Source organism: Scomber scombrus, chromosome 1 (assembly GCF_963691925.1).
Source record: "Scomber scombrus chromosome 1, fScoSco1.1, whole genome shotgun sequence".
NCBI lineage: Eukaryota > Metazoa > Chordata > Actinopteri > Scombriformes > Scombridae > Scomber > Scomber scombrus.
Window position 1 is genome coordinate 14,859,553 of NC_084970.1, and position 24,602 is coordinate 14,884,154.

General features: G+C 41.4%; 1 protein-coding gene across 1 annotated transcript in view; it reads left to right on the plus strand.

Moving 5' to 3' along the window:
* The window catches only part of ush2a (Usher syndrome 2A (autosomal recessive, mild)), a 231,796-nt gene that overhangs the window by 35,260 nt on the left and 171,934 nt on the right, over window positions 1-24,602 (plus strand). Inside the window, 8 exon segments of the mRNA XM_062427527.1 lie at window positions 6,586-6,807; window positions 10,313-10,406; window positions 17,383-17,578; window positions 18,911-19,041; window positions 19,151-19,358; window positions 22,754-23,037; window positions 23,654-23,879; window positions 24,133-24,270. Of these exon segments, the coding sequence (XP_062283511.1) occupies window positions 6,586-6,807; window positions 10,313-10,406; window positions 17,383-17,578; window positions 18,911-19,041; window positions 19,151-19,358; window positions 22,754-23,037; window positions 23,654-23,879; window positions 24,133-24,270 (1,499 nt within the window).

Here is a 24,602-nt window from a genome sequence, read left to right on the forward strand (position 1 = left end):
AGAACAGGTATGAATAGATCAGAGATTATGTAGTCATTGCTTATTTTTCACTTGACTGACAAATGATATCACATACAACCTTCCCTGGCACAGTTACATGTATTAGTTAATTTGGCATGAGAGCAATTGAACCTCACACTGGCAACATAATAAAACACTTTGTGACGTCAGTGGTTGATAATTATATCAAGCACTTCATTTGATCTTGTGAGATTTATGTTTTTTATCTTGCAAGATTTATTTAATCCCGCAGGAGATGTTGCCTCTTCTGAGCTCACTGGAGTGTCTGGCAAGATTAATTTAAGCATGCCTCAGTCATTTCAGGTGTTTTATAACCAGTCAGCGAGAGTTCTACTCCAGGAGGGCTGTTCATGATCTCTTTGCATCTTGTCTACATATACAGATAGAGAGGTAACTTTGAGGCAACAGAGATGAAGAGCATTACCTACAGCAGTAGAAGGCATATGACAGCTAGATGAAAATAACAAGTGAATGTTTTGATATATGTTTATTAGTTAATTTAGTTGCCTAGTTAATTCAACATTTACACTTGTATTACTTTAATTTTTAATTTGTAAAAAAAACTGTTACCAGTTCTATGAAATGCCCGTAATGGAACCAATGTGTCCCCGATTACACTAATCTTTTTCTTTTCATATTGAGTACTGGCTGAAATGTGTGCTGCATAAAAAATAAACATTAACAACAATGTTATTGCTTGGAATACCTTATTAATATTGTTATTTATGGAGCATTATTTTCCTTAATAGACAGTAACAGTAGAGAGATGAGGAATGGCATGGTTGAACACAAACCAGGGACTTTGCAGTTCATGGTCGTTGCTACAAGTTTGCTCTATTGCTTGTAAAAAGTTGAATGGATATTTTAAGGTAAACAAAAATCCAGCTAGGCTTCTCTTGTAATATTTCTTGCACTGCTCAACAGGGCTCAAAACTAGCCCCACCCAAATGCAGGTAAAATATGCGAGTGGCTGGTAGATTTGCATCACTCAATAACGAAAAAACAATAGTAATCTAATGAGTTATCATTATAATAATTTTGAACCTTGCTGCCCAACTTTACACAGAGGTGGCCAAGTCTCAAGTCTGACTAGCTAATTTATGACGTCACAAGCAAAGTCAAGGGGGGAGCAGAGGTCTGTATTTGTATATGTACTCATTTTCCCCCTACCTCAGTCTCACGTATTCAAATATAAATCAAGAGTTTGTTTTATTCATAAAGGATATAGCTAGTGTCATTTTTTTTTTTTGATGACAGAGACAGTTTTAGAGAGTAGTAGTTGTGTGTGTGTGTTTGTATTTGTGTTTTGGTAGCTGAACTGTCAATATGTCAAATCAACTCAGTTTTATTTAGAGTGCTTTTCACATAGAGCAGGTTTAGACTACTCTGTAATTTATAGAGACCCAGTCTCTACCCCATAAGCAAGCAACAGCGGCAAGAAAAAACTTTTCATAGGAAGAAGCTTTGAGCAGAATCGGGCAAGTCTGGAAAAGAAGGGGAGGGCATGGAGAAGCACAGCAAAAAAAATTATAATTAAAGCTGCAAGCGGCGATGGCGGGCCCTCGCTCACCCATGCCACCGCGGGGCCTGAGGCATGGCGGGGCTGTGGCGTGAAGCAGAAAGTGAGAAAAAACCTGGAAGGAGGCCAAAAATGCAATGTTTCGTTCATCCAGTAGGGGGCAGTCACAGGTAGTTACACATATGGTCTGGTGTGTTCAGGGCGGCCACTCATCAGTCATGTGAAGTTTGGAGTGAATCGGACAAAGCAAGAGGGAGTTATGAGCATTTGATTGTTCATCCACCAGGGGGCAGTAATGGGATGCATGCAGGTGTGTTCAGGGTCAGTCCCTCATCACACATGTGAGGTTTCGTGGAAATTGGACAAAGCATGAGGGAGTTATGAGCAGTTGATGGTTCATCCACCAGGGGGCAGTAATGGGATGCATGCAGGTGTGTTCAGGGTCAGTCCCTCATCACACATGTGAAGTTTCATGGAAATCGGACAATGTTAATGCAAAAAATGGCACTTCCTGTTTCCAATAGGGGGCGACATGAGCGACACCCCTATCAGATGGAAGAGGTCTCCACCCTGGACCTGTGTATCAATTTTCATGATGATACGTGTTCAATAAAGCCATCAAAAAGCCAAACGTATTTTCATGGCGAGGAATTGATGGTAGCCACGCCCCCACAGGGACGCCATTACTCGTAGCTTCACAGTGTTCATAATGTAGCTTCACCAACTGGTTCTGCATGTTTTAGAAGTGGAATGAAGTTGATGGGGTCAACTATATATTTTTCATGAATTTAAGTTAACTTCCTGTTACCACCGGGGGGCGCTATGAGTTACGTGGGAAGTTAATATATCGGGACGTTCAGGGTGGAGCCATCATCATGTCCAGGAAGTTTGAAGCTGATTGGATGAAGTATGTGGGCGTGAGAGCCACTCGTATGTACATGGCGAGCACGCCAAAGTTAGTTGAGCCCTGGCAGACACGCCCTTTGACCTACGGATGCGCAGAGCACAACTTAAGCTCAGCTAGGTCTGGAGATGTTGCGTACCTAATTTGAACTTGATCGGGCGAACGCTGTGGGAGGAGTTACTTTTAGGCGGGAAAAATCAAAACCAAAATGGCCGACTTCCTGTTGGGTTGAGGTCATGAGGTCAAGAGGCTTTTTTGCATATGTGGGTATAATACATATGTGTACCGAATTTTGTGAGCATAGGACAAAGTTAGCAAAATTCCCTATGGGCATTTTTGGACTTTGTAGGGGGCGCTGTTCCGCCATTCTGCGTCGACCATGTGCGACCACCCAAAAATATCGAATTTCGGATGAGGCCGGACTTCCGTGCAAAAGTATAAGCATTTTCGCATTTGGGAAAGGGGCGAAATTGGGGCACGAAATGTCGGAATAATAATAATAATAATAATTAAAGCCGCAAGCGGCGATGGCGGGCCCTTGCTCACCCATGCCACCGCGGGGCCTGAGGCATGGCGGGGCTGTGGCGTGAAGCAGAAAGTGAGAAAAAAACTGGTAGGAGGCCAAAAATGCAATGTTTCGTTCATCCAGTAGGGGGCAGTCACAGGTAGTTACACATATGGTCTGGTGTGGTCTGGTGTGTTCAGGGCGGCCACTCATCAGTCATGTGAAGTTTGGAGTGAATTGGACAAAGCATGAAGGAGTTATGAGAGGTTGATGGTTCATCCACCAGGGGGAAGTAGAGTGTAACAAAACACAAGCGGTTGCGTTCAGGGTGGGACAGTGATTACACATGTGAAGTTTTGTGGAAATCGCACAATGATGATGTAAAATATGGCACTTCCTGTTTCCACTAGGGGGCGACACGAGTGAGATCGCCTATGAGCGAATGGAGACGTTGAGGTCGCACCCTGGACCTGTGTACCAATTTTCATGATGATACGAGTTCAATAAAGCCATCAAAAATCCAAACATATTTTCATGGCGAGGAATTGATGGTCGCCGCGTCGCCACACGGACGCCATTACTCGTAGGTTCACAGTCTTCATAATGTAGCTTCACCAACTGGTTCTGAATGAAGTTGATGGGGCAAAGCATGTAATTTTAATGAATCTTAGTTAACTTCCTGTTACCACCGGGGGGCGCTATGAGTTACGTGGGAAGTTAATATATCGGGACGTTCAGGGCGGACCCATCATCATGTCCAGCAGGTTTGAAGCTGATTGGATGAAGTATGTGGGCGTGAGAGCCACTCGTATGTACATGGCGAGCACGCCAAAGTTAGTTGAGCCCTGGCAGACACGCCCTTTGACCTACGGATGCGCAGAGCACAACTTAAGCTCAGCTAGGTCTGGAGATGTTGCGTACCTAATTTGAACTTGATCGGGCGAATGCTGTGGGAGGAGTTAATTTGAGGCGGGAAAAATCAAAACCAAAATGGCCGACTTCCTGTTGGGTTGAGGTCATGAGGTCAAGAGGCTTTTTTGCATATGTGGGTATAATACATATGTGTACCGAATTTTGTGAGCATAGGACAAAGTTAGCAAAATTCCCTATGGGCATTTTTGGACTTTGTAGGGGGCGCTATTCCGCCATTCTGCGTCGACCATGTGCGACCACCCAAAAATATCAAATTTCGGATGAGGCCGGACGTCCGTGCAAAAGTATAAGCATTTTCGCATTTGGGAAAGGGGCGAAATTGGGGCACGAAATGTCGGAATAATAATAATAATAATAATAATAATAATAATAAACATTACAATTTCAATAGGGCTTTCGCCAGGCGACTTGCAGTCGCCGCTCGGGCCCTAATAATAATAATAATAATAATAATAATAAACATTACAATTTCAATAGGGCTTTCGCCAGGCGACTTGCAGTCGCCGCTCGGTCCCTAATTAAAGCCGCAAGCGGCGATGGCGGGCCCTCGCTCACCCATGCCACCGCGGGGCCTGAGGCATGGCTGGGCTGTGGCGTGAAGCAGAAAGTGAGAAAAATCCTGGTAGGAGGCCAAAAATGCAATGTTTCGTTCATCCAGTAGGGGGCAGTCACAGGTAGTTACACATATGGTCTGGTGTGGTCTGGTGTGTTCAGGGCGGCCACTCATCAGTCATGTGAAGTTTGGAGTGAATTGGACAAAGCATGAAGGAGTTATGAGAGGTTGATGGTTCATCCACCAGGGGGCAGTAGAGTGTAACAAAACACAAGCGGTTGCGTTCAGGGTGGGACAGTGATTACACATGTGAAGTTTTGTGGAAATCGCACAATGATGATGTAAAATATGGCACTTCCTGTTTCCACTAGGGGGCAACACGAGTGAGATCGCCTATGTGCGAATGGAGACGTTGAGGTCGGCAACCTGGACCTGTGTACCAATTTTCATGATGATACGTGTTCAATAAAGCCAACAAAAATCCAAACGTATTTTCATGGCGAGGAATTGATGGTCGCCGCGTTGCCACACGGACGCCATTACTCGTAGCTTCACAGTCTTCATAATGTAGCTTCACCAACTGGTTCTGAATGAAGTTGATGGGGCAAAGCATGTAATTTTAATGAATCTTAGTTAACTTCCTGTTACCACCGGGGGGCGCTATGAGTTACGTGGGAAGTTAATATATCGGGACGTTCAGGGCGGACCCATCATCATGTCCAGCAAGTTTGAAGCTGATTGGATGAAGTATGTGGGCATGAGAGCCACTCGTATGTACATGGCGAGCACGCCAAAGTTAGTTGAGCCCTGGCAGACACGCCCTTTGACCTACGGATGCGCAGAGCACAACTTAAGCTCAGCTAGGTCTGGAGATGTTGCGTACCTAATTTGAACTTGATCGGGCGAACGCTGTGGGAGGAGTTAATTTGAGGCGGGAAAAATCAAAACCAAAATGGCCGACTTCCTGTTGGGTTGAGGTCATGAGGTCAAGAGGCTTTTTTGCATATGTGGGTATAATACATATGTGTACCGAATTTTGTGAGCATAGGACAAAGTTAGACAAATTCCCTATGGGCATTTTTGGACTTTGTAGGGGGCGCTATTCCGCCATTCTGCGTCGACCATGTGCGACCACCCAAAAATATCGAATCTCGGATGAGGCCGGACGTCCGTGCAAAAGTATAAGCATTTTCGCATTTGGGAAAGGGGCGAAATTGGGGCACGAAATGTCGGAAGAATAATAATAATAATAATGATAATAATAATAATAATAATAAACATTACAATTTCAATAGGGCTTTCGCCAGGCGACTTGCAGTCGCCGCTCGGGCCCTAATAATAATAAACATTACAATTTCAATAGGGCTTTCGCCAGGCGACTTGCAGTCGCCGCTCGGGCCCTAACAATACCAACAATAACAATAATACTAATAAAAATATGAGTAATAAAAATAATATTAGTTGCAGTGGGGGTTAGGCTAGACCACAAGGACAGCAGCTGGTCTGCAGCCACAGGCAGCAGCCAGTCCACCACCAAAGGTCATAACTCTGGGGAAGACGCCAAGATAATTGCATTAATGGGGCATGAATGTAAAAAGATATGTACAATATGTACAACATACTTACAACACTATAGACCCCAGACAGAGAAACACAACACAGCATGCACAGCATATACACAAATCAAAATAGTCATGTGGACACATTTATACACACATACATCCCATTTACAGGACTGAGTACAATAATGTGGACACTTTGTTCATAGTATGCCAAAAACCAAGCCAACATAAACAAACATGCACACACATATGCATACAAAGGAGAAGTGCCCGAATACCTCTTACAGCATTACCTCAAGACAAAGTAGAGGAGGCAACTACAGAGAAAGAAATGAAAAAGTAAGTAAATGATGATGCATGCACCATGAAGAACCCACGTGCTACATACTGAATACAGTATAGCAGCCTTGCATACAAGTAACACTGCTGAGTTGGGAATAACATTTCACTTAAAGATGAAACTAGCAGATTTTTCTCCTGATGTCCCCTTGTTCACCAAACACAAATTTTGCCAATGTTTTGCATCATGTCTGTTTTTATGTTCACACTTAATTGACTTTATCTTTGTGTGTTTTTCCTGGGTTGCAGTGACGTGTCCTACTCAGGAGGTAACATCACAGTCAGCCTGCTAACCCCAGAGCCGAACCCGAGGCCAGGCTACAATGACTTCTACAACACTCCTGAACTCCAGAAGATGGTACATGCCACCCAGGTCAGGATACACCTTAGTGGACAATACCACACCAGAGCGGCTAAGGTGAACCAGCGACACAGATACTATGCCATCAATGAGATTACCATCAGTGGCAGGTAAGGGTTACAAGTATTTATCCAGAGACGCAATATTTTTGTTTTTGTTTATTATGATAAATACAATGGAATTTAAATTATCTTTAAACTGCTCTGAATACTAGCTCAAACATCATCATCACTGTGGCTGTATCTGATTGTACTATTCCTCCCTGCATTATTTCTCACTGATCCACTGAAGAAAGAGTTCCAAATGTCTCCTTATCTTTTGTCAACCTGTTTTTACTGTAGAATAGTTTTTTTTACTGGAGAATGAAGCTATGTTAATTTGGAGATAAACACATTTTATTCCCTAGACATTTTTTGTAAGTCACTTAGTCACTTAGTCCTCTAAAAGCTTTTAATATGAATCAGTAAAAGCAGGAAATGTTGGGTTTTCATCAGCAATAACTTAACATGGCACGCTTCTGGAAGTTGACAAATCAGAAGAAAGTGGGTTTTTAGGGAGGTGGCAGAGAGAAGGGGAGCTAAACGGCTTGCTTCAGACAGAGGCTGAACTGAGGGGCTACATAAAGGGCCATTATAAGATAAATAAGGAGTTTTTTTAACTGTGAGTTAGGGCTGGGCGATATGGATAAAATCAAATATCACAATATTTTTGACCGAATACCTCGATATCGATATCGCAACGATATTGTAGGGATGAATATCGGTGCCTTTACAAAATATTTACACAATGTGATTTCTGATAAATCATCAATAATGTGGCTGTAATGACAAAGTGGGTAACAGCTAGGACAATCTGGTAAGTTCACGAAATTACTTTTAAAACCAGGAAAAGATGCTTATGCCACATAACGATATTACAATTTGCCAAACTAGAATAATGACAAAGTGGGAAAAAGGCAAATAACAACAGCTAAGACACCAGGAAAAAACACCTATGCCATATCACGATATTACGATTCCGAAATTCTAAGATATCTAGTCTCATATCACGATATCGATATAATATTGATATACTGCCCAGCCCTACTGTAAGTCATGCAAAGCTACTCTAGTGGAGTTACAGGAAAAAATAGCTAGAAATGAGCATAATAGGTCCCCTTAAAAAGAGACAATTGAAGATATTTTGTTAAAGAACACTTTGTTAAGAGTGTTAAAGCTCAAAAAATATTTTTGACAGACGTTGAGTTTCAGCAGAGCTTTTCAGGGAGTAATTGTGAACACATCTCTTCATTAGACTGACAGAGTGACTGTTTTTATATGACTGTGGTAATTATAGGATTATGCAGGAGGCAATCATTTCTAACTCTTACTCTCCCTCCACTCTCACTAAGCTGTTTTAATTAGTAGCTTGTTACACTGAAGTAGGAGAAACAGATTTAGAGCTGCTGAAATCTCATCTTTGCATTTTACCCCTCCCATATCCCCATCCCCCCTTCTCTTTCATTCTTCTTCCATTTCTCTTCATTCTTTATAAAGCATGTAAAAAGGCATGTTGGCAAGAGAGTATACTCAAAACTTGAGCATGTGTGTATACGTGTGTTTGTGTGTGTGTGTCTGTGTCTGTGTTTGTGTGCCATAAGCATTGTTTATCTTACACATTAAAACAAGGTCCTTGTTATGCTACATTACTGCATGTAATGGTGGCCATATTTTCATAAAAACTGTACAGCAGGGTTGTAACAGTACACAAAATTCAAGGTTTGATATGTGCCTTGGTTTTGTGGTCATGGTGTGGTACAGTTCGGTTTCAGTACAGCAGGAAATAAAAGAAAGGTAGAAAATAATGTTTTGGTCCTAATTTTGAAAAATGTAGACCTCCAACAATTGGTGATTGGCTACAAGTATTATTGACACAGCTTAGTTGTGCTGCAGTGGAAAAGGAAAACAACCTTTCTTTTTCTTGCAAGGAGTCAGGACATCTGTTGACAGCTGCTTCATGCTTTTAAAGTTGCGAAGTCAAGAACAGCTTCCCAGAAAGGGAAGCCGCAGAGAGGGGAAGGAATGTTGCATACATGCTGTACCAAATGGCTTGAACCGTTACTCCCCCACTGTATTTAAAGTCCTCATCCTCTCAAAAATGCGTTTTTTGAGTTTGACACTAGAAGGCTGTTTTCACATTGACCTTCTGAAAGTGGAAAGTTTGTTTGAGCTGACTGAAAATCTGATTTTAAGGGGTGGGCCCTTGAACATGATTTGTGACATCACAACTAGTTTTGAACCAATTCTGGTCCGATATTCAACTTCAAGTGTGAAAACCTGAAGTCAGTCGGAGACATCTTTTGTAAGATATTCCTTTATTAGTCCCACAGTGGGGACATTTATATCGTTGCAGCAGCAAGTGGATTGTAAACAATAAAAAGAGCATCAATACAAATAATAAAGAACAATAAATGATAAGTAAATACACAAGCAATAAAAAGACAATAGCAGTAAAAAAAAATGTGTCGAAAAATAGTAACATTATGTACAGCCAGGGAAGTAATATTATAAAGACTAAAATAAAAGACTTTGGAAGATTCCCACTTGATTTGAATGACTGCTGAAGCTTCATATTAGTTACACCATCGGTTACCCGAATGCTGCCACTTTCTGTATCCATTTCAAATTAAAACCCTCATTTCAAATTAAAAGTCATCTAGTGTTTCATAAATGTCCCAGTTATAAACTAAGTTTCTATCCAGTCTTGTATGTGAGTATAGCAATGTATTTGTAGCTATTTTCATTGTTACATCAGTGAAACAAATCATATGTAGATCTCAAAGGCAATGATGATCATTTGTATATGTTCAAAATAGCACTGCACAAAAATACATGCTAGATTTAGTTAGAAATAAAAAAGACAAACTTAAGTGCTTCATGCTTCAGATTTGATTAATGTACGCAGCTTGTAACAGAAAGGGGCATGAATAGAATAAGAGGTGAAAGGATACATAGAAGAAAGAATATAAGAGAGAAAACCAACTGAATATCTGAATGAATAATTAAATGACTGTCCTGGTCCTGGTGTGTGTGTGTGTGTGTGTGTGTGTGTGTGTGTGTGTGTGTGTGTGTGTGTGTGTGTGTGTGTGTGTGTGTGTGTGTGTGTGTGTGTGTGTGTGTGTGTGTGTGTGTGTGTGTGTGTGTGTGTGTGTGTGAGAGAGGGCTGTCTGCTACCTGTTACGTTGCTCTGGTAATTCTCTGGGTGGCATTTATAAATGTTGAATGGGAACTTCCTAATGGCACGACTGCTGTTCCATGAACAAGGGATGGAGGAGGTGGACAAAACTCTGAAGGGAGAGAGTTTGTTGTTTGCTTATGCTTTTGTTGTTACATTTGTAGTTCTTTCTTATTGCAATAATGATCACACTGTCCTCATGTTCAGAGTTTACCAATACAATATGTCTCTCTCTCTCTCTCTCTCTCTCTCTCTCACTCTCTCTCTCTCTCTCTCTCTCTCTCTCTCTCTCTCTCTCTCTCTCTCTCTCTCTCTCTCTCTCTCTCTCTCACTCTCACTCTCACTCTCACTCTCACTCTCTCTCTCTCTGTCTTTCTCTCTCTGTCCCTGTCATCTGGCCAGATGTGAGTGTCACGGCCATGCAGACCACTGTGATACCAGTGCGACTCCCTACCGTTGTCTGTGTCTGCCTGAGACTCACGCAGAGGGAAACAATGTAAGTAACAAACATGTGGTCACAAAAATGCACTTTTAAAACCACTTGGTAATATTCAACATTGGAGATTACACATGTTAATGTTTAATTGAGTATGAAGTTATTAGTGTTGTGTTGAGAGTTGGAGTTCCACCTCTAACTAGACGCAAATTTGTGACAAACGTGACATTTGTGTTAAGTTATCAATATCAGTATTAGATTGGGATATTCAGCATCAGCTGCTTCATGTCATGTGTAAACAGACACAAACACACATTCGCACACATACTGATTATAGAGTAATCCCTCTGATAGTAATCTCCTCTTTGCCTTAATTAAGAACTTTCCTTCTTAGTGACATACGTAGAGAGGACTTTTCTAATATTGGAAATCACACACCCATTTTTGCAGCACAGCTTATAGTCACACTTAAAACGGCAGCAAAAATTTGAGTTTGACATCTCCATGAATTATTAGAATCCTTTATCAACCAACTCTAAGTTCATGATGGTTTATAGTTGGGCTAAAATATCACAATTGGCTACATTTCTTTATCAGAAAGAGAAGATTAAAGAAATTAAACTCGATTGTGTCTGTTTCTGGTCATAATTCCTCCCGTGCTTTCTTGCACCTAGAGTGACACCTCCAGTCAATCCAATAGTATGATACCACACTGGTACACTGCAGTATGTTAGTTTGCGTTCTGATGTCGAATATTTGCGATGTAAACCATCACCTTTTGACCAGTCCATTGCTTGCAATTGTGCTAATACAACCTGCCAGGTCATAGTAGGCATCACCCCAACAAAGCCTCCAGTCGGTCAGCGGTGAAAAGTTCAGTATGACTTCTCTACCTCACTGTAGCACAGGGCAGCCTGCATTATGCACTTCTTATGTATCATTCATACACCAGCGTTTGTGTGTGTGTGTGTGTCGGTGCGTGTGTTTGTGTTTGTGTTTAGACTGAGCCAACAGAGGCCATTAATGCAGTAGTACAGCTGTCAACAAGCAGCTGTTCAATGATAGTTGTCATGTTTGTCTTACACGGACTCTGGACTGAAATTAAAATTGTCAAAAGCGCTTCAATGAACATTGTCAAGTCCATTCCATCATCCTCACTAATGCAGATAAGAAATCTCTTTGCTTCCTCTTCTCTCTTTTTCACCCTTGCTTTCTCTCTTTTTTATACACCACTTTTCTCTTTCCTCTCTCTAGGTCCCCGTCTCTATCCTCTTCTCTTTGTCGATCATTCTCTTGTTCTCTCTCTCTCATATGCTGTCTTTCTCTCCAGGGTCTCAGTTTAAATAATGTCTCAAATCGACTAGAACAATGACATTCCCTCAGCATGCATCTCTAATCAGCTTTTTTTCTCTCTGTGTTTGTCTTTCGCTTCATTTCACTCAGCCGTTTTCTCTACTCTCCCTCACTCTTTATTGCCTGGCTTTCTAAGTATTTAATTCATTCCCGTTTGACTCTGTCTCTCATGTTTCATCCCTCTCTTTTCCTTATTTTGCAACCTGTATTTCTTGTTCTTTCATACATACTGTACCGTAGTTATTATGTGTTAGAAAGATGTAAAGGAAATAACCAATATGGATATATTTCTGTGTGTATGTTTTATGAAAATTCCTCTCTGCAGGAACATTAGTGTGTGCAGTATGTGCCTATGCAGATTTCTCTTTGTGTGAGCATTTTGTATGGTGTGTGCATGTGTGTCAGTGTGCCCCTGTCTGAGTGCACATTTTCTCCCAAACCTGACCATGTCATCTCTCTGAGTGAATATTCAGGACCTTTCTTCTGTCTCTGTAATAAAAGGCTTTGGGGAATATTAGCGTTTAATATTGCATGCGTTCTGTTGACTTGGATCGGCCTAGCACCATGACGGATGTTGTACTAATCTGCAGAATTTCCACGGTGACATTAAAGTGACAGAAATGCTCAGACATGTGTCAAGATGATCAACGGGGGCTTGGAAGACACACACTTAAATTCTCTCTCTTCTCTCTCTCTCTCTCTCTCTCTCTCTCTCTCTCTCTCTCTCTCTCTCTCTCTCTCTCTCTCTCTCTCTCTCTCTCTCTCTCTCCTCTCTCTCTCTCTCTCTCTCTCTCTCTCTCTCTCTCTCTCTCTCTCACACACACACACACACTTAAACATGCTCACAAACCCACACACACTCCCACTTTCTCACTCTGTCTTTTGATTCTTTCTTATGTGCACTCTGTGTCAGACTTGATCTCTCATTCTGTCACTCTGTCTCTGTACATTTCTCCACAACTGATGGATTCAGTCATGTCTGAAAGCTATATCATATATTCTATTGAACATCTCATCCCACTCTCTTATTTTCTGTTGTACAATGTCTTTGTAATTTGATGGAACCGAATAGTATTTTGGGATTTAATGTTGTTCGATAGTGTTACAAAAGTGAAAATCTATTGTCTTGGTTTAAACTACTCGTTACCTTTCTCTTGTGTAGCTTCAGGGTGATTTGAAAGTGAACGTGGCATCAATGAACAAATTGTATATGTCTCAGTGTGAATGTGTGTGTGTGTGTGTGTGTACATGTGTTTATATTTGTCATCGCTAGTGTAGTAGTAGTAAGAAGATACCTGAAGTCATTCCAACAGTGAGAGATTTTAGATCCTGAGAACATGATTAAGCCTTGGTGAAGACAGGGTTATGTAGGAGTATTGACCTACTGTACCTAAGTCAATTTGTTTGAATTTTGTGTGTATTTTTCTGTATGTGTCCACATCTGTGTGCGTGATAGATGTTGATGGTTAGTGACATTAACTAGGGTTGTCCACGATCTCTGCTGCTAAAGTCTGCCTCAGCAGCACATTTTCACCTAGGCAGGGGTTAACCGGGTTAACTTCAGATACACACAACACAAGCGTGCACACACAAACATACTTATGCACACACACACACACACACACACACACACACACACACACACACATCAGTGGCACGACCTTTCCAGTGAGAGCGTGAAATGGGTCATGGCATTTAGGATAGGATGAGTTGCCCCAGCAGATTAACACACACACACACACACACACACACACACACACACACACACACACACACACACACACACACACACACACACACACACACACACACACACACACACACAGATGCTTGTGACAGGCCATCTGAATGTCCACATATTCATTAGAGTAGGAATCCTCACTCAGCAGGTGTTGTCCAAACATTCAGAGTGAAAATAAGATGTTATTCTTTCCTCTGCATTGCTGTCCACCCCACACACACACACACACACACACACACACACACACACACACACACACACACACACACACACACACACACACACATATTATAAACTATGATGTGTGTTTTCATCTACTGAATGAAAATGACTTTAATGACTCTATCATCTGGTATTTTAAGAAATTGTCTCGAACATCTAGAAATAAAAACAAACAAATACCTGTCTGTAACATCCCACTTCAATCTGTTGCATCAACATTTGTCATAAGATGTCAGTGTGTTTTACAATGAAAGTGGTAACACATGAAAAGTTCAGAGTCGCTATTGATAAAGTACTGACAGAGGTGGCTTGGTACCAGTGAAACAAACTTAATAAATCCGTTTTCTAATGAATATAAAGATAAAAGCAATAGAATTAAAACCATGTAAGCTCAGTCTTAAGTAGGTGCTGTCCTTTTTTCTGCTGTTACTGTGTATAGATGATGGAGCGCCATCAAAACCTTTTGTATGAAGAAGAGAATGAACATGTGCACTCTTCTTTTAACTCCCAAACTCCAGTCCCTCGACTTTAGCAGGCTGGGAGAGAGGGAAGGTAACGCAATGTTGAATGAAAAGAAAAGAGAAGAAAGAAAAAAATCCTCTCCCTTCCATTTGGTATGGTAATATTTCCTGCTCACATACTCAACATGGCTATGAGAACAAGCAGTTGGGGGACGGTAGAGACAGGGGGAACTGAGCGAGGAAGGGGAGAGGTGGGAAAACGGGTGAGATACACAAAGTGATTTGTTTTTCAGAAAGACAGAAGATGGAAGAGGAAGGAAGGGAGGGAAGATGGAGGAGGCACTGAGTTTGAGGGGACGAAAGAGGTTTGAAAAGGGAGGGAGATATGGGAGAGGAGAAGGGAGAACTCACATCTTCCTCTTGAACTCATCCCCAGCGGATGAGACTAAGAGTGGGATATAGTGAGAGCTTTCTGTTCTAAGTGCACAAGGAAAAGTACCTTTTGATATGTGAAACGTTTTTGGGGCACAGAGCCGCAGATAGACAGGCAGGCGAACAGAAACACAGATGGGCAGAGGGGGAAAAGCATCACGGACAAAAAAGAGGCAGGTACAGTAGTTACTGTTGGTATGACAACAGATAGACTACAGGTCAAACAGCATGACAGACAGCCAGAACAAACAGGAACATGCAAACAGCCCAGCACTCCTGTGGAATTACATGTCCCGAGATACATTCTCCTGTGTGTATGTGTTTGTACAGGCTTGTTTTTTTCCTCTGTGTGTGTGTGTGTGTGTGTGTGTGTGTGTGTGTGTGTGTGTGTGTGTGTGTGTGTGTGTGTGTGTGTTTCATGTCTCTGGAGAATATCCTGCTGCTTCATTAGATCCTGTTAATAGTCACCCAACAGCGAACAACACCATGTACACCCAAACGCACGCACGCCCACACACACACACACACACACACACACACACACACACACACACACACACACACACACACACACACACACACACACACACACACACACACACACACACACACAGAAAAAAACACAGATGTGCAAACCTCTGAGATCTAAACAAGAAATGTGTTTGTCTCCTTAAATCTTATTGGTAAATGAGTAGGCAGTCCACTTCCTACTGTTTTCAGTATTTCTTTTATGATTTGATTATGTATGGTCTCTCCAGCAACAAAGCTGAGAAGTTATGTCAAATAAGAAGAATGTTACCGAGTTTTTAACGCCAGAAAATATACAATAAATTACATAATTATTACTTAAAATGTATTGAGTTTTTATTGTGATATATATGATGCTGGATAAGTTAAATAAATACAAATTCAGTGATGCATTGAACAAAATTAGGTTAGGACTATGTAATTGTGTGATTTGCTGTCTAAATGTCGAATGATCTGCTAAAATCCAAGACCAATATGAGACCCTAAAAGCACTCTGGAGCTTTTGAGTAGTAGTTGTGCTATGGTGCAATGTTTTAATGAGTTAGTCCCTGTTTTGCTTGTACTGTGCACGTGTGTGGTGTCATTTCTTTCACACTATACCACTGATTGACAGTTGGTGGTGTTAACATTGCAAAGAAGTATAGCAATGTGCCCACACAGGCAGTGGACAGAGGCTGGCAAACATAGATGTGACACACATAGAGTGTTTAAAAACACACATAAAGTAGTATTTAAAAAACAGCTTTGCAGCTTGTTGTTTAGAAACACTGAATATAGTTTTTATTTGTTTACAAGAAAGCTCCACAGAGCGCCTTTAGCTGTGAAACATTCTGATTATTTTGATTATGAGTTTGAATATATTTTAAACTGGCTACTGACTCGCTGTCTGTCTGGGTCCCGGGGCCTGTGTTGTGCTGTAGCTACACATGGGGCCTTTTGTCTTCTCCACATATTAACATGGATTTTATGATCTTTTCCTGCTTCGGTTCTGCCCAACATATCTTGCTCACACACTTGTGGATGGTCTTTTTGTCCCTCCTGGTATAGTCTGTAAGAACACAAAGGCTTTTTCTCATTTCTGTTCACACCAGTTCACACCACACTGTTCACATCCAGCATTGTTCCCTTCCTCCTCACTAGTATACAGAATGGGAGCTCCCTCCATCCCCCATTTCCATCCACTCGCTCCCCCTCCCTTCCCCCTCCTCTGTGTGTCATACATAATAGGCCCAGTGCAGGTCTGCATGTGTCACACATGGGAGGAACTCCTGTGTTTTTTAATACATTTTTAATCCCGCCATTTGATGCCCCCCTTGTCCACCATAATTTGTACTGACTGCTGAACAAAATCAAAGGGCTTGTACTTGCTGCTTCTCGCCTCTGCTGCTCTCTGCTACAGAAAAATGCATTTTTTATTTAGTTTCCCCCCCCCCCCCCCCGGTCTTCCTCCCCTACACACACCTTGGTATGTTTATTTTGACATGAAAGTGGGCCTGTGTGAGAGCGCTGGCTGTTGCAAGTCACTCCTCATTAGTGATCTGATTTCCCTATGCTATGTGTGTGCGTGTGTGCGTGCACATTTTTTGTGTAAATGTACTGGCTTCCTATTATATAGTAGAGAATACCTCTGTGTTTTCTATTCAGTTATGTGTATTATTATTCTCTCTCTTTAGATTTTAAATTTACATGGGCCACTGATTTTCCGTTTCCTCATCTCTCTCATTTTGTTTCTCTGCGTCTCACTGTGTCTGTCTCATTCTTTGTCTTTGTTATATAAAAGCAAGCATTTTCATATGTCATGGGACCATTTTACTATGCGTACACATGCACACAGTCATTTAGAGCAAATGCACAGTTTGTGTGACAATTTTTCCTGCCATAGCTTAACATAAACCATTTTATTTTTGATTATATTAATCCTAATCTCTTGTCAAGGGATGATTTTACAACACAAGGGTGTGATTCTTTGACATATTATGTTGTATACTCAGTGGGTAAAGTGGCTTTTGATTATTGTCTCAACTGGCTGTGGCTGGCTCTTACAAATGCGTCTAGGTCTGCATCTATGTAAACGTGCACCCATGATTGCATTCATTAATGTTATAACTACATAAGATTCTGTCAGAAAGACATGAACACTACAATCACCAAAATGCTCAGACATTAAGTGTTCTACAACCTTCCAAGTAGTTTTGGTTAATTCTAACAATTATGTTAACATATCCATACAGTATGTTAGCTCGTGGTATGATTAGATAAATGTCTGTATTTTTATGCTGTATGTAATTTGATTCTACAGTGCCAACGTTGTATGCCGCTCTACAATGACAAGCCGTTCAGGCAAGGTAACCAGCTCCAGCCTATGAGCTGCCGGCCTTGCCAGTGTCATGGCCATGCCCACTCCTGTCATTACGACGCCCGAATTGACAACCAACCATATGAGCACTATCGAGGAGGAGGAGGCATCTGTGACAACTGCATGCATAACACTACAGGTAGAGTGTTGGCTACTTTAATGAAAATTGATCAAACTAAGAGGTAAAATTTAGTCAACAGAGAAAGAACCTGATAATTTAACTACAATTGCATATTTTATAAGAATTAAATTGATAAATGTATGTTGCTTAATGGTCTGTTACACTAACAGAGTACATGCTATTAGTCATCAGATGTTACATCTATCATTTCAACATGTTGAGCCATACAAACATCTTATTAACAACAACAACAACAACACGCTAGACACAAGGCTTAAAAGTTCATAGCATTCCACCGCTGTACACGAACACACAAGCCAGAAACAAGGTTTACCTCCTGGTTGTCATTTTCTCTGTTATGTTTTCGGCAAGTTTCCACTGCAGGAACTTCAGGAAGTTTGAAGGAAAAAAAACAAAAAACTTCAGGAAGTTCCTGGTAAAATTTAGGAGGCGGGACCTTTACAGAAACGTCCTCTCACTCGGTCCTCTCAGCAGTTGTGTCTGTGGTATGGAACTATTTCCAAGTGTGTCCTAAAGATAGTACATTTGCAATTTGCAATGACTGCAAAGCAGCATAATAAATATGGCAGTGCCATATTAGCACTTTTTTCCATAACTTAAGTTGAAGTTGTTCTCTTATTTTGCACAGACAGTGTTTACATTTGGAAAGCCATCTTGCATTTGTGTATGCATCCAGTGGGGCATCACAATACAATTAGGCATAATGTGTTAATTCCACAATAGGAGACATGTTATGTTGTTACCTAACAGTTTTGGTGTAAAAAACCTCCATATATTGTATCGGGTGATATCGGAATCGTAAATTAAGAGTTGGACAATATCGGAATATCGGATATCGGCAGAAAAGCCAATATCGAGCATCCCTAATCATGTCAATATTACATCATGTAAAAAGCTGGTTAAAAGACACCCCTTATCCTTATTAGTTTAGGACCCTCTCAATAGGGGCAAATGGAATAGGAGGACCTTTGGTTGTTGTCCGTCATGTAATTGATTAGAGGAGCTGGTGGAGGTTGTAATTGTGAGGGTGATAATATCTTGTCTCATGCTGTTTATATATTGGCATATTGTGCCTGACAGTCATGTATGTTTTTGTACATGTATATCTAGCAAAACACCTTCCCACAGAGACAAATAAGAGTAAAACCTGAACTTTTGAAATGTGAACATCTCTCTTCATCTCTCTGTGGTTTCATCTCTCTGTGGTTTCATCTCTCTGTGGTTTCTACTGTTTCGCTGGACTTTTTAAGTCATCTGTCTCACCCTCCATCTCTCTCTCTCTCTCTCTCTCTCTCTCTCTCTCTCTCTCTCTCTCTCTCTCTCTCTCAGGTAAAAACTGTGAGCTGTGTATAAGTGGGTTTTTCAGGCTTGAGGACTCTGATCCCACTTCAGTTTATGTGTGTCGGCCCTGTAACTGCCACGCTGCTGGAACGGTCAATGGCAGCAATGAGTGTGCCCAGGTACACACCAACACATAACAAATTGTTGATGAGCAGTGAAACCTTTCTCCCTCGCTGCCCTCACTTCTCCTCACCAACTTGCTCTTCCTTTCATCTCTCTCACCTCCAGTTAGGAGGTCAGTGTCAGTGTAAAGCTGCAGTAACAGGTCGTCGCTGTGCAGACTGTCTACCTGGGTGGTATAGTCTTCAAGCCTCAGACCCAAAGGGCTGCATCCGCTGCAACTGCAGTGACATCGGCGTCATCAACACCTCAACTGTAGGAGTTCGCAGCTGCAACCAGCATACAGGACAATGCCGGTGCAAACCCCATGTCTCAGGTAGGCAGAGCACTGACACACCTTAGAGAAAAATGTTGAGATTTTTTTAAATTGTCAGTTCTGATATTCTTGATGATATGTTGACAATACTGGAGTTTTTTTGACTGAACTTCTTAAACTTCAGTCGGAGTAGACGTGATTGATTCTGCGTCTTTCCACCTGCTGGCACAGAACTTTGCCGGGAGGCCTTAATGCACACAAAGGTTCATGCAATCTCTCCGTATACCACCCAAACAAAGCTGGCTCCCTCATTGTAGGTGAGGGTCCAATTAAGATAAGGAAAAGATAAAGACAAATTTTAAAGGGTGTACTTTAAAATTAATATCTGTAATCTGTTCAGACTTTTGTATTTGAAGACCGAAGATGCGAACTGTCTTGTCTCTAAAATAGCTTCTCTTACTAAGGTCCCAGAGTGCTTTGTGATAACTTGCACTTTTCATTTAAACAGTTACTCTATTTAATTGTCCAGTAATGGCATCTTAATTAATACATATACTCAGCTGCTCATTGGGGTGCACGCACAAGAAAAAGTGAATACTGTGTGCACACACCAAAACAGGAATGTGTATACACACACACACACACACACACACACACACACACACACACACACACACACACACACACACACACACACACACACACACACACACACACTCATAAACACACACACATTCATATCCCAAAGTGTTTTGCCAGCCAAAATAAACAGGCTTTTCTGCTGGCGGTGCTTCCAGCCGTTGTGCTTCTCTTTGTGATAAATGGTTTCACTCTCTCCCCTGTGTGTCTTTGAAGAGCAGGCTTGTATGAAATGCAAAACCGGCCAACGCTCCTCAACTCAACGTATCATGGTTATTGCTAAGCCTTACTATCAAGGGTCCTCGGTTGTGTGTGTGTGTGCGGGCATGCGTATGTGAACTTGTTAATGTGTGTAAGAGTGTCTGTTTATGTATATGTAGAAGGCAGAGCGTCTGGATATGGCCATGTGTTCATGCACTTTTGTCTTTGCCTAGCTGGATCTATTGTATGTAAGAGTTTCTTTGCGTGTGTGCATAAATATGTCTGTGTGTGTGTGTGTGTGTGTGTGTGTGTGTGTGCGCACACGGGCGTGTGTGTATGTGTGCATGCATGCCATCAAGGACTAAGCTGGTATTTAATTCTCTAATTCAATGCCAAGTTGATTAAAACAAACTGCTGCAGCCCCTTGTATTTTTCACACTCCTTCTTACAAGACCCACTTTCGTTTTTTTTCTGTCCTTGTTTGTTTGGTTGCTCCCACAGGTATTTTTCAGAAATGAGATTTGATTATGGCAATTTATTACCGCCAAGCTGATACTTTGAGTAGAGCAATGGCAGGCACGCTTCAGAAGGATGGAATTGAAATGTGTGCACACAGACACACATGCAGATACACACGCACACTCATAACAAGGTGCCAGAGTGCAGTGTGTACATAATAGTGTTTGAAATGGTGATGCATGAGCCTGTTAACCAGCTGGCTACTGATAAAAGGGCTGGGCCATGTCCCGAAAACACACACACACAAATGTGCACATGCACACCCCAAGACAAAATAACCTCCTTTCTGTTATATATTCTAACACATTTAAATTCTCTAATTTGCTCACTTTTTTATTGTCATTTTACTTTTCTCTTTTCTTCTTCTCTAATGTTTTGACTTAAGAAACACTTAGCCCACTGTTATTGTGCTTTTTGGACGTTGTATTTGATATAATAAGAGTGCTTGCAAAAATAGGATTATAAAGGCCAACTTGTTCAGCTCAGTGTCTAAAATGTTCAAATATATTTACTTTTTTATCAATGTTTATTGTAATGGACATGGGATTCTTTATAAATTGTCTAGTTTTATTGAGAAAAAAATCACACAGTACAAATATCACAATATTGTTTGGGTTGTAACCATCAGCCTGTCAGTCTGCATATTTACCACCACCACACTCAGATGTGCACGCATACCTTGGTGCACACAGACACACACACACATACACATACATATACACATAGACACAAATCTGCACTGCCCCTGATTACTATGAAATATGATCTATGGAGAGAAATACTCATATCTATAAAATCATTAAAGTGGGAAGACCAGGGGAAATGCCAAGTGTCTGGCACACACAGAGAAGGACACACATGCACAGACACACACACACAGACACACCGACACACACACACAGTCTAAGCACTAACACGGATATACAGGTATGCTCTCATGAATGTATGTGCACACACACACACATTCATACCCACCCACATATGAACACAGGCTCCCTCATAAACGGCTGTGGTGACTGCGTTGCCCCCAGGCATCCATTTAGGGACAGATTGCCTGTCATGGAATACGTATGGCATATTCAAATAAGCCCTGCTCGCTCACACTGCATATCATAGTTTAACTAGCCTTGTAGCCTAGCACTGCTGCCATAAAACATCCTGCAGTATGATCTGTTTTGATGTTAGTTACTATTCAATAATTACTAATAATCTAAGAAATGATTTGTCCAAATAGAATCCTAAGCAAACTAAATTTTGACCTAAATTTGAAATAAATAAATGAATAAAGCGCAATAACTAAAGTTATGAATTGGTTAATTTCACACACTTTACTGCCTACCTCCTTTTTGTCATTGAAATTATGCAGAAATCTTGAATGTTTAAATTGTAGAAGACCTTGAATGTTCACATTAATGGGATTTCTTTCATGCTATAAGTTTAACAAGACTAAATCTTGTGAAACCTGTTTCCACATCAAATATTTTGGCTACAATCAGAAAAAAACAAGAATTTCTTTATGTGCTTATTAAAAGTTAAGCCCTTGGAAATGCAAGGTGTTCTCCTGAAGTGACAAAAAAGAACTCACCTTTTCCCGGTTTTTTCACCAGATGGTAATTTAGTATTATTTTTATGTTCACCTATCCATCTTTCCATTCCTCCATCTCCTCTTTTCCTTTCCCTCCATTCTTTTCTTGTAGTTGCTTAATTTATTTATTTTCTCGCTCAGTGAAATTAAGTGTTTGGCCTTAGGTGAGTGATCCATCATATGTAGAGGGCCTGGCCCTAATGATGGCAGTTTTATACACTCACCCACCATTCCTCTCGCTCTCACTCACTCACTCACTCACTAACACACACACACACACACACACACACACACACACACACACACACACACACACACACACACACACACACACACACACACACACACACGCACACACACACAGAGAGAGGCTAAACACTATTTTGTCAACAAGTAAGCATCAAATTACTGTTTAAATCTCTATGTTTGCCTGCTCCTCAATATTTCTATGAACAGGTTTTTTATGTTCTCAATCGCTCACTCTGTCCTCTCTGTCATGCTTTCTTTCCAGGTCTTTCTTGTGACCGCTGTGAGTTTGGTTATTGGAACCTTTCCCACCAAGACGGCTGTATCCCATGTGACTGCGACCCTTTGGGTTCCCTCAGCCCGTACTGTGAGCCTGAGGGGGGGCAGTGTGAGTGTAAGCCCGGGGTGGGGGGGCAGCGATGTGACTCATGTGGCAGCGGTCTGTATGGTTTACGACTGGAGGGATCCTGTACTCCCTGCAACTGCTCACAAGAGGGGACAATACCCGGGACAGACTGTGATCCTCAAACTGGACAATGTGTATGCAAGGCAAGTTCACTTTATGGGATTTTTCTTATTATGTCAAACATTGTGACCTTCCATAATGACTGTCTTCAACAATCAGAGAGCTATCTCAGATTGACAACCTCTCACTGTGGCACTGGTGGCCTCTAGCCAATGAATTGCAGTTACTTTCTGACACATATAACATATAAAAGAGGGAATAAGAAATGGATGACTTATTTATATTGTTCAAATAACACAGAACTTAAATTCAGTATACAAAAACTCTGCATGCTTTGCCAGATGACAAAATAACAAACTGGTCCCCAACCCAAACTCTTCTCAATTCACTTGGTGTGTTCTGGCTTTTTTTTGTTTGTTTGTTTGCCTTTTTTACTGGATAGAGAATAGTGAAGTGACAGACAGGAAACAAGGAGAGAGATGGGTATGACATGCAACAAAGGACCCTGGCTCAAGTTGAACCAGGCAATCAGTGTAAAACATCAGTGCATTAGTTGGAGTTCTTACAATATTAGCATCACACTTCATCCATTGTTCATCCAACACACAGAATCATCTTTCTTCAGACCCACCAATTGTTGGTCCACCATCCCGGTGGCTCCTTTGTGACAATCCTATCCTATCCTTCTTTCTTTTTTAGGAACATGTGGAAGGCCATCACTGTGACTCTTGTCGTCATGGTTACCACACCCTAGAGCATCGAAACTCCCTGGGCTGTCTGCCATGTGTGTGTGACATCAGTGGCACCGTGCCAGAGGGTGTATGTGATATGTGGACTGGACAATGCCCATGCAGAGAGGGGGTGGAGGGAGCGCAGTGTACCAACTGTGCCCACAACTACTACAACAGGAGTTCAGACATCCACAGTAAGAAAACATAGAGCTGAAGCCAAAATACATCCAAATTTAGTTCCAGTAATGAAGAGAGTCCAACATATTTTACAAAGCTAAAGTTTTTCACCATCACATTAGATTCTGTATAGTTCATTCAAGATTAATTTTCTAAAGACATATTTTGTTTCTGTTTTGTGAAACTATTATGTTGTTGTGTAAGCAGTGACTGTTTTCTAATTCTCTTATGCTCTCTCTTTCTTCTGATGTTGTTTTGGTGTCCTACCAGAGGGGTTGTCCCAGGGTTGCGTGCCATGTGTCTGTGACCCCAGAGGAACAGTGGCAGGGTCAGCCTGTGACAGCTCTACTGGGCAATGTGTTTGTATACCAACACGCCATGGAAAGGACTGCAGTAGATGTCGACCTGGTGAGTGTGTTATAAATAATGGATGGATGGATGGATGGATGGATGGATGGATAGATGGATGACATTTGGATCAGCAAGAAATTTGTGATCAGAAAAATAAATAAAGTGGATAGATTGCTGCCCAGAAGTTATTACCAGACAATGGTGAAGAACAATGGATGATACCCCAACATTTTTTTGTGTTTGCTCTTTGTGTGCGAGTGTGTGTGTGTCTGGTTTGGCTTTTGCCTTCTGCCAGATCTCCACTCAGTGATTGTCTTGTTGGTGCCAGGGCTCAAAAACACCATAGAGGGAGGATATTGCATCTTCTCACTCATCTCACTTTGACTTTT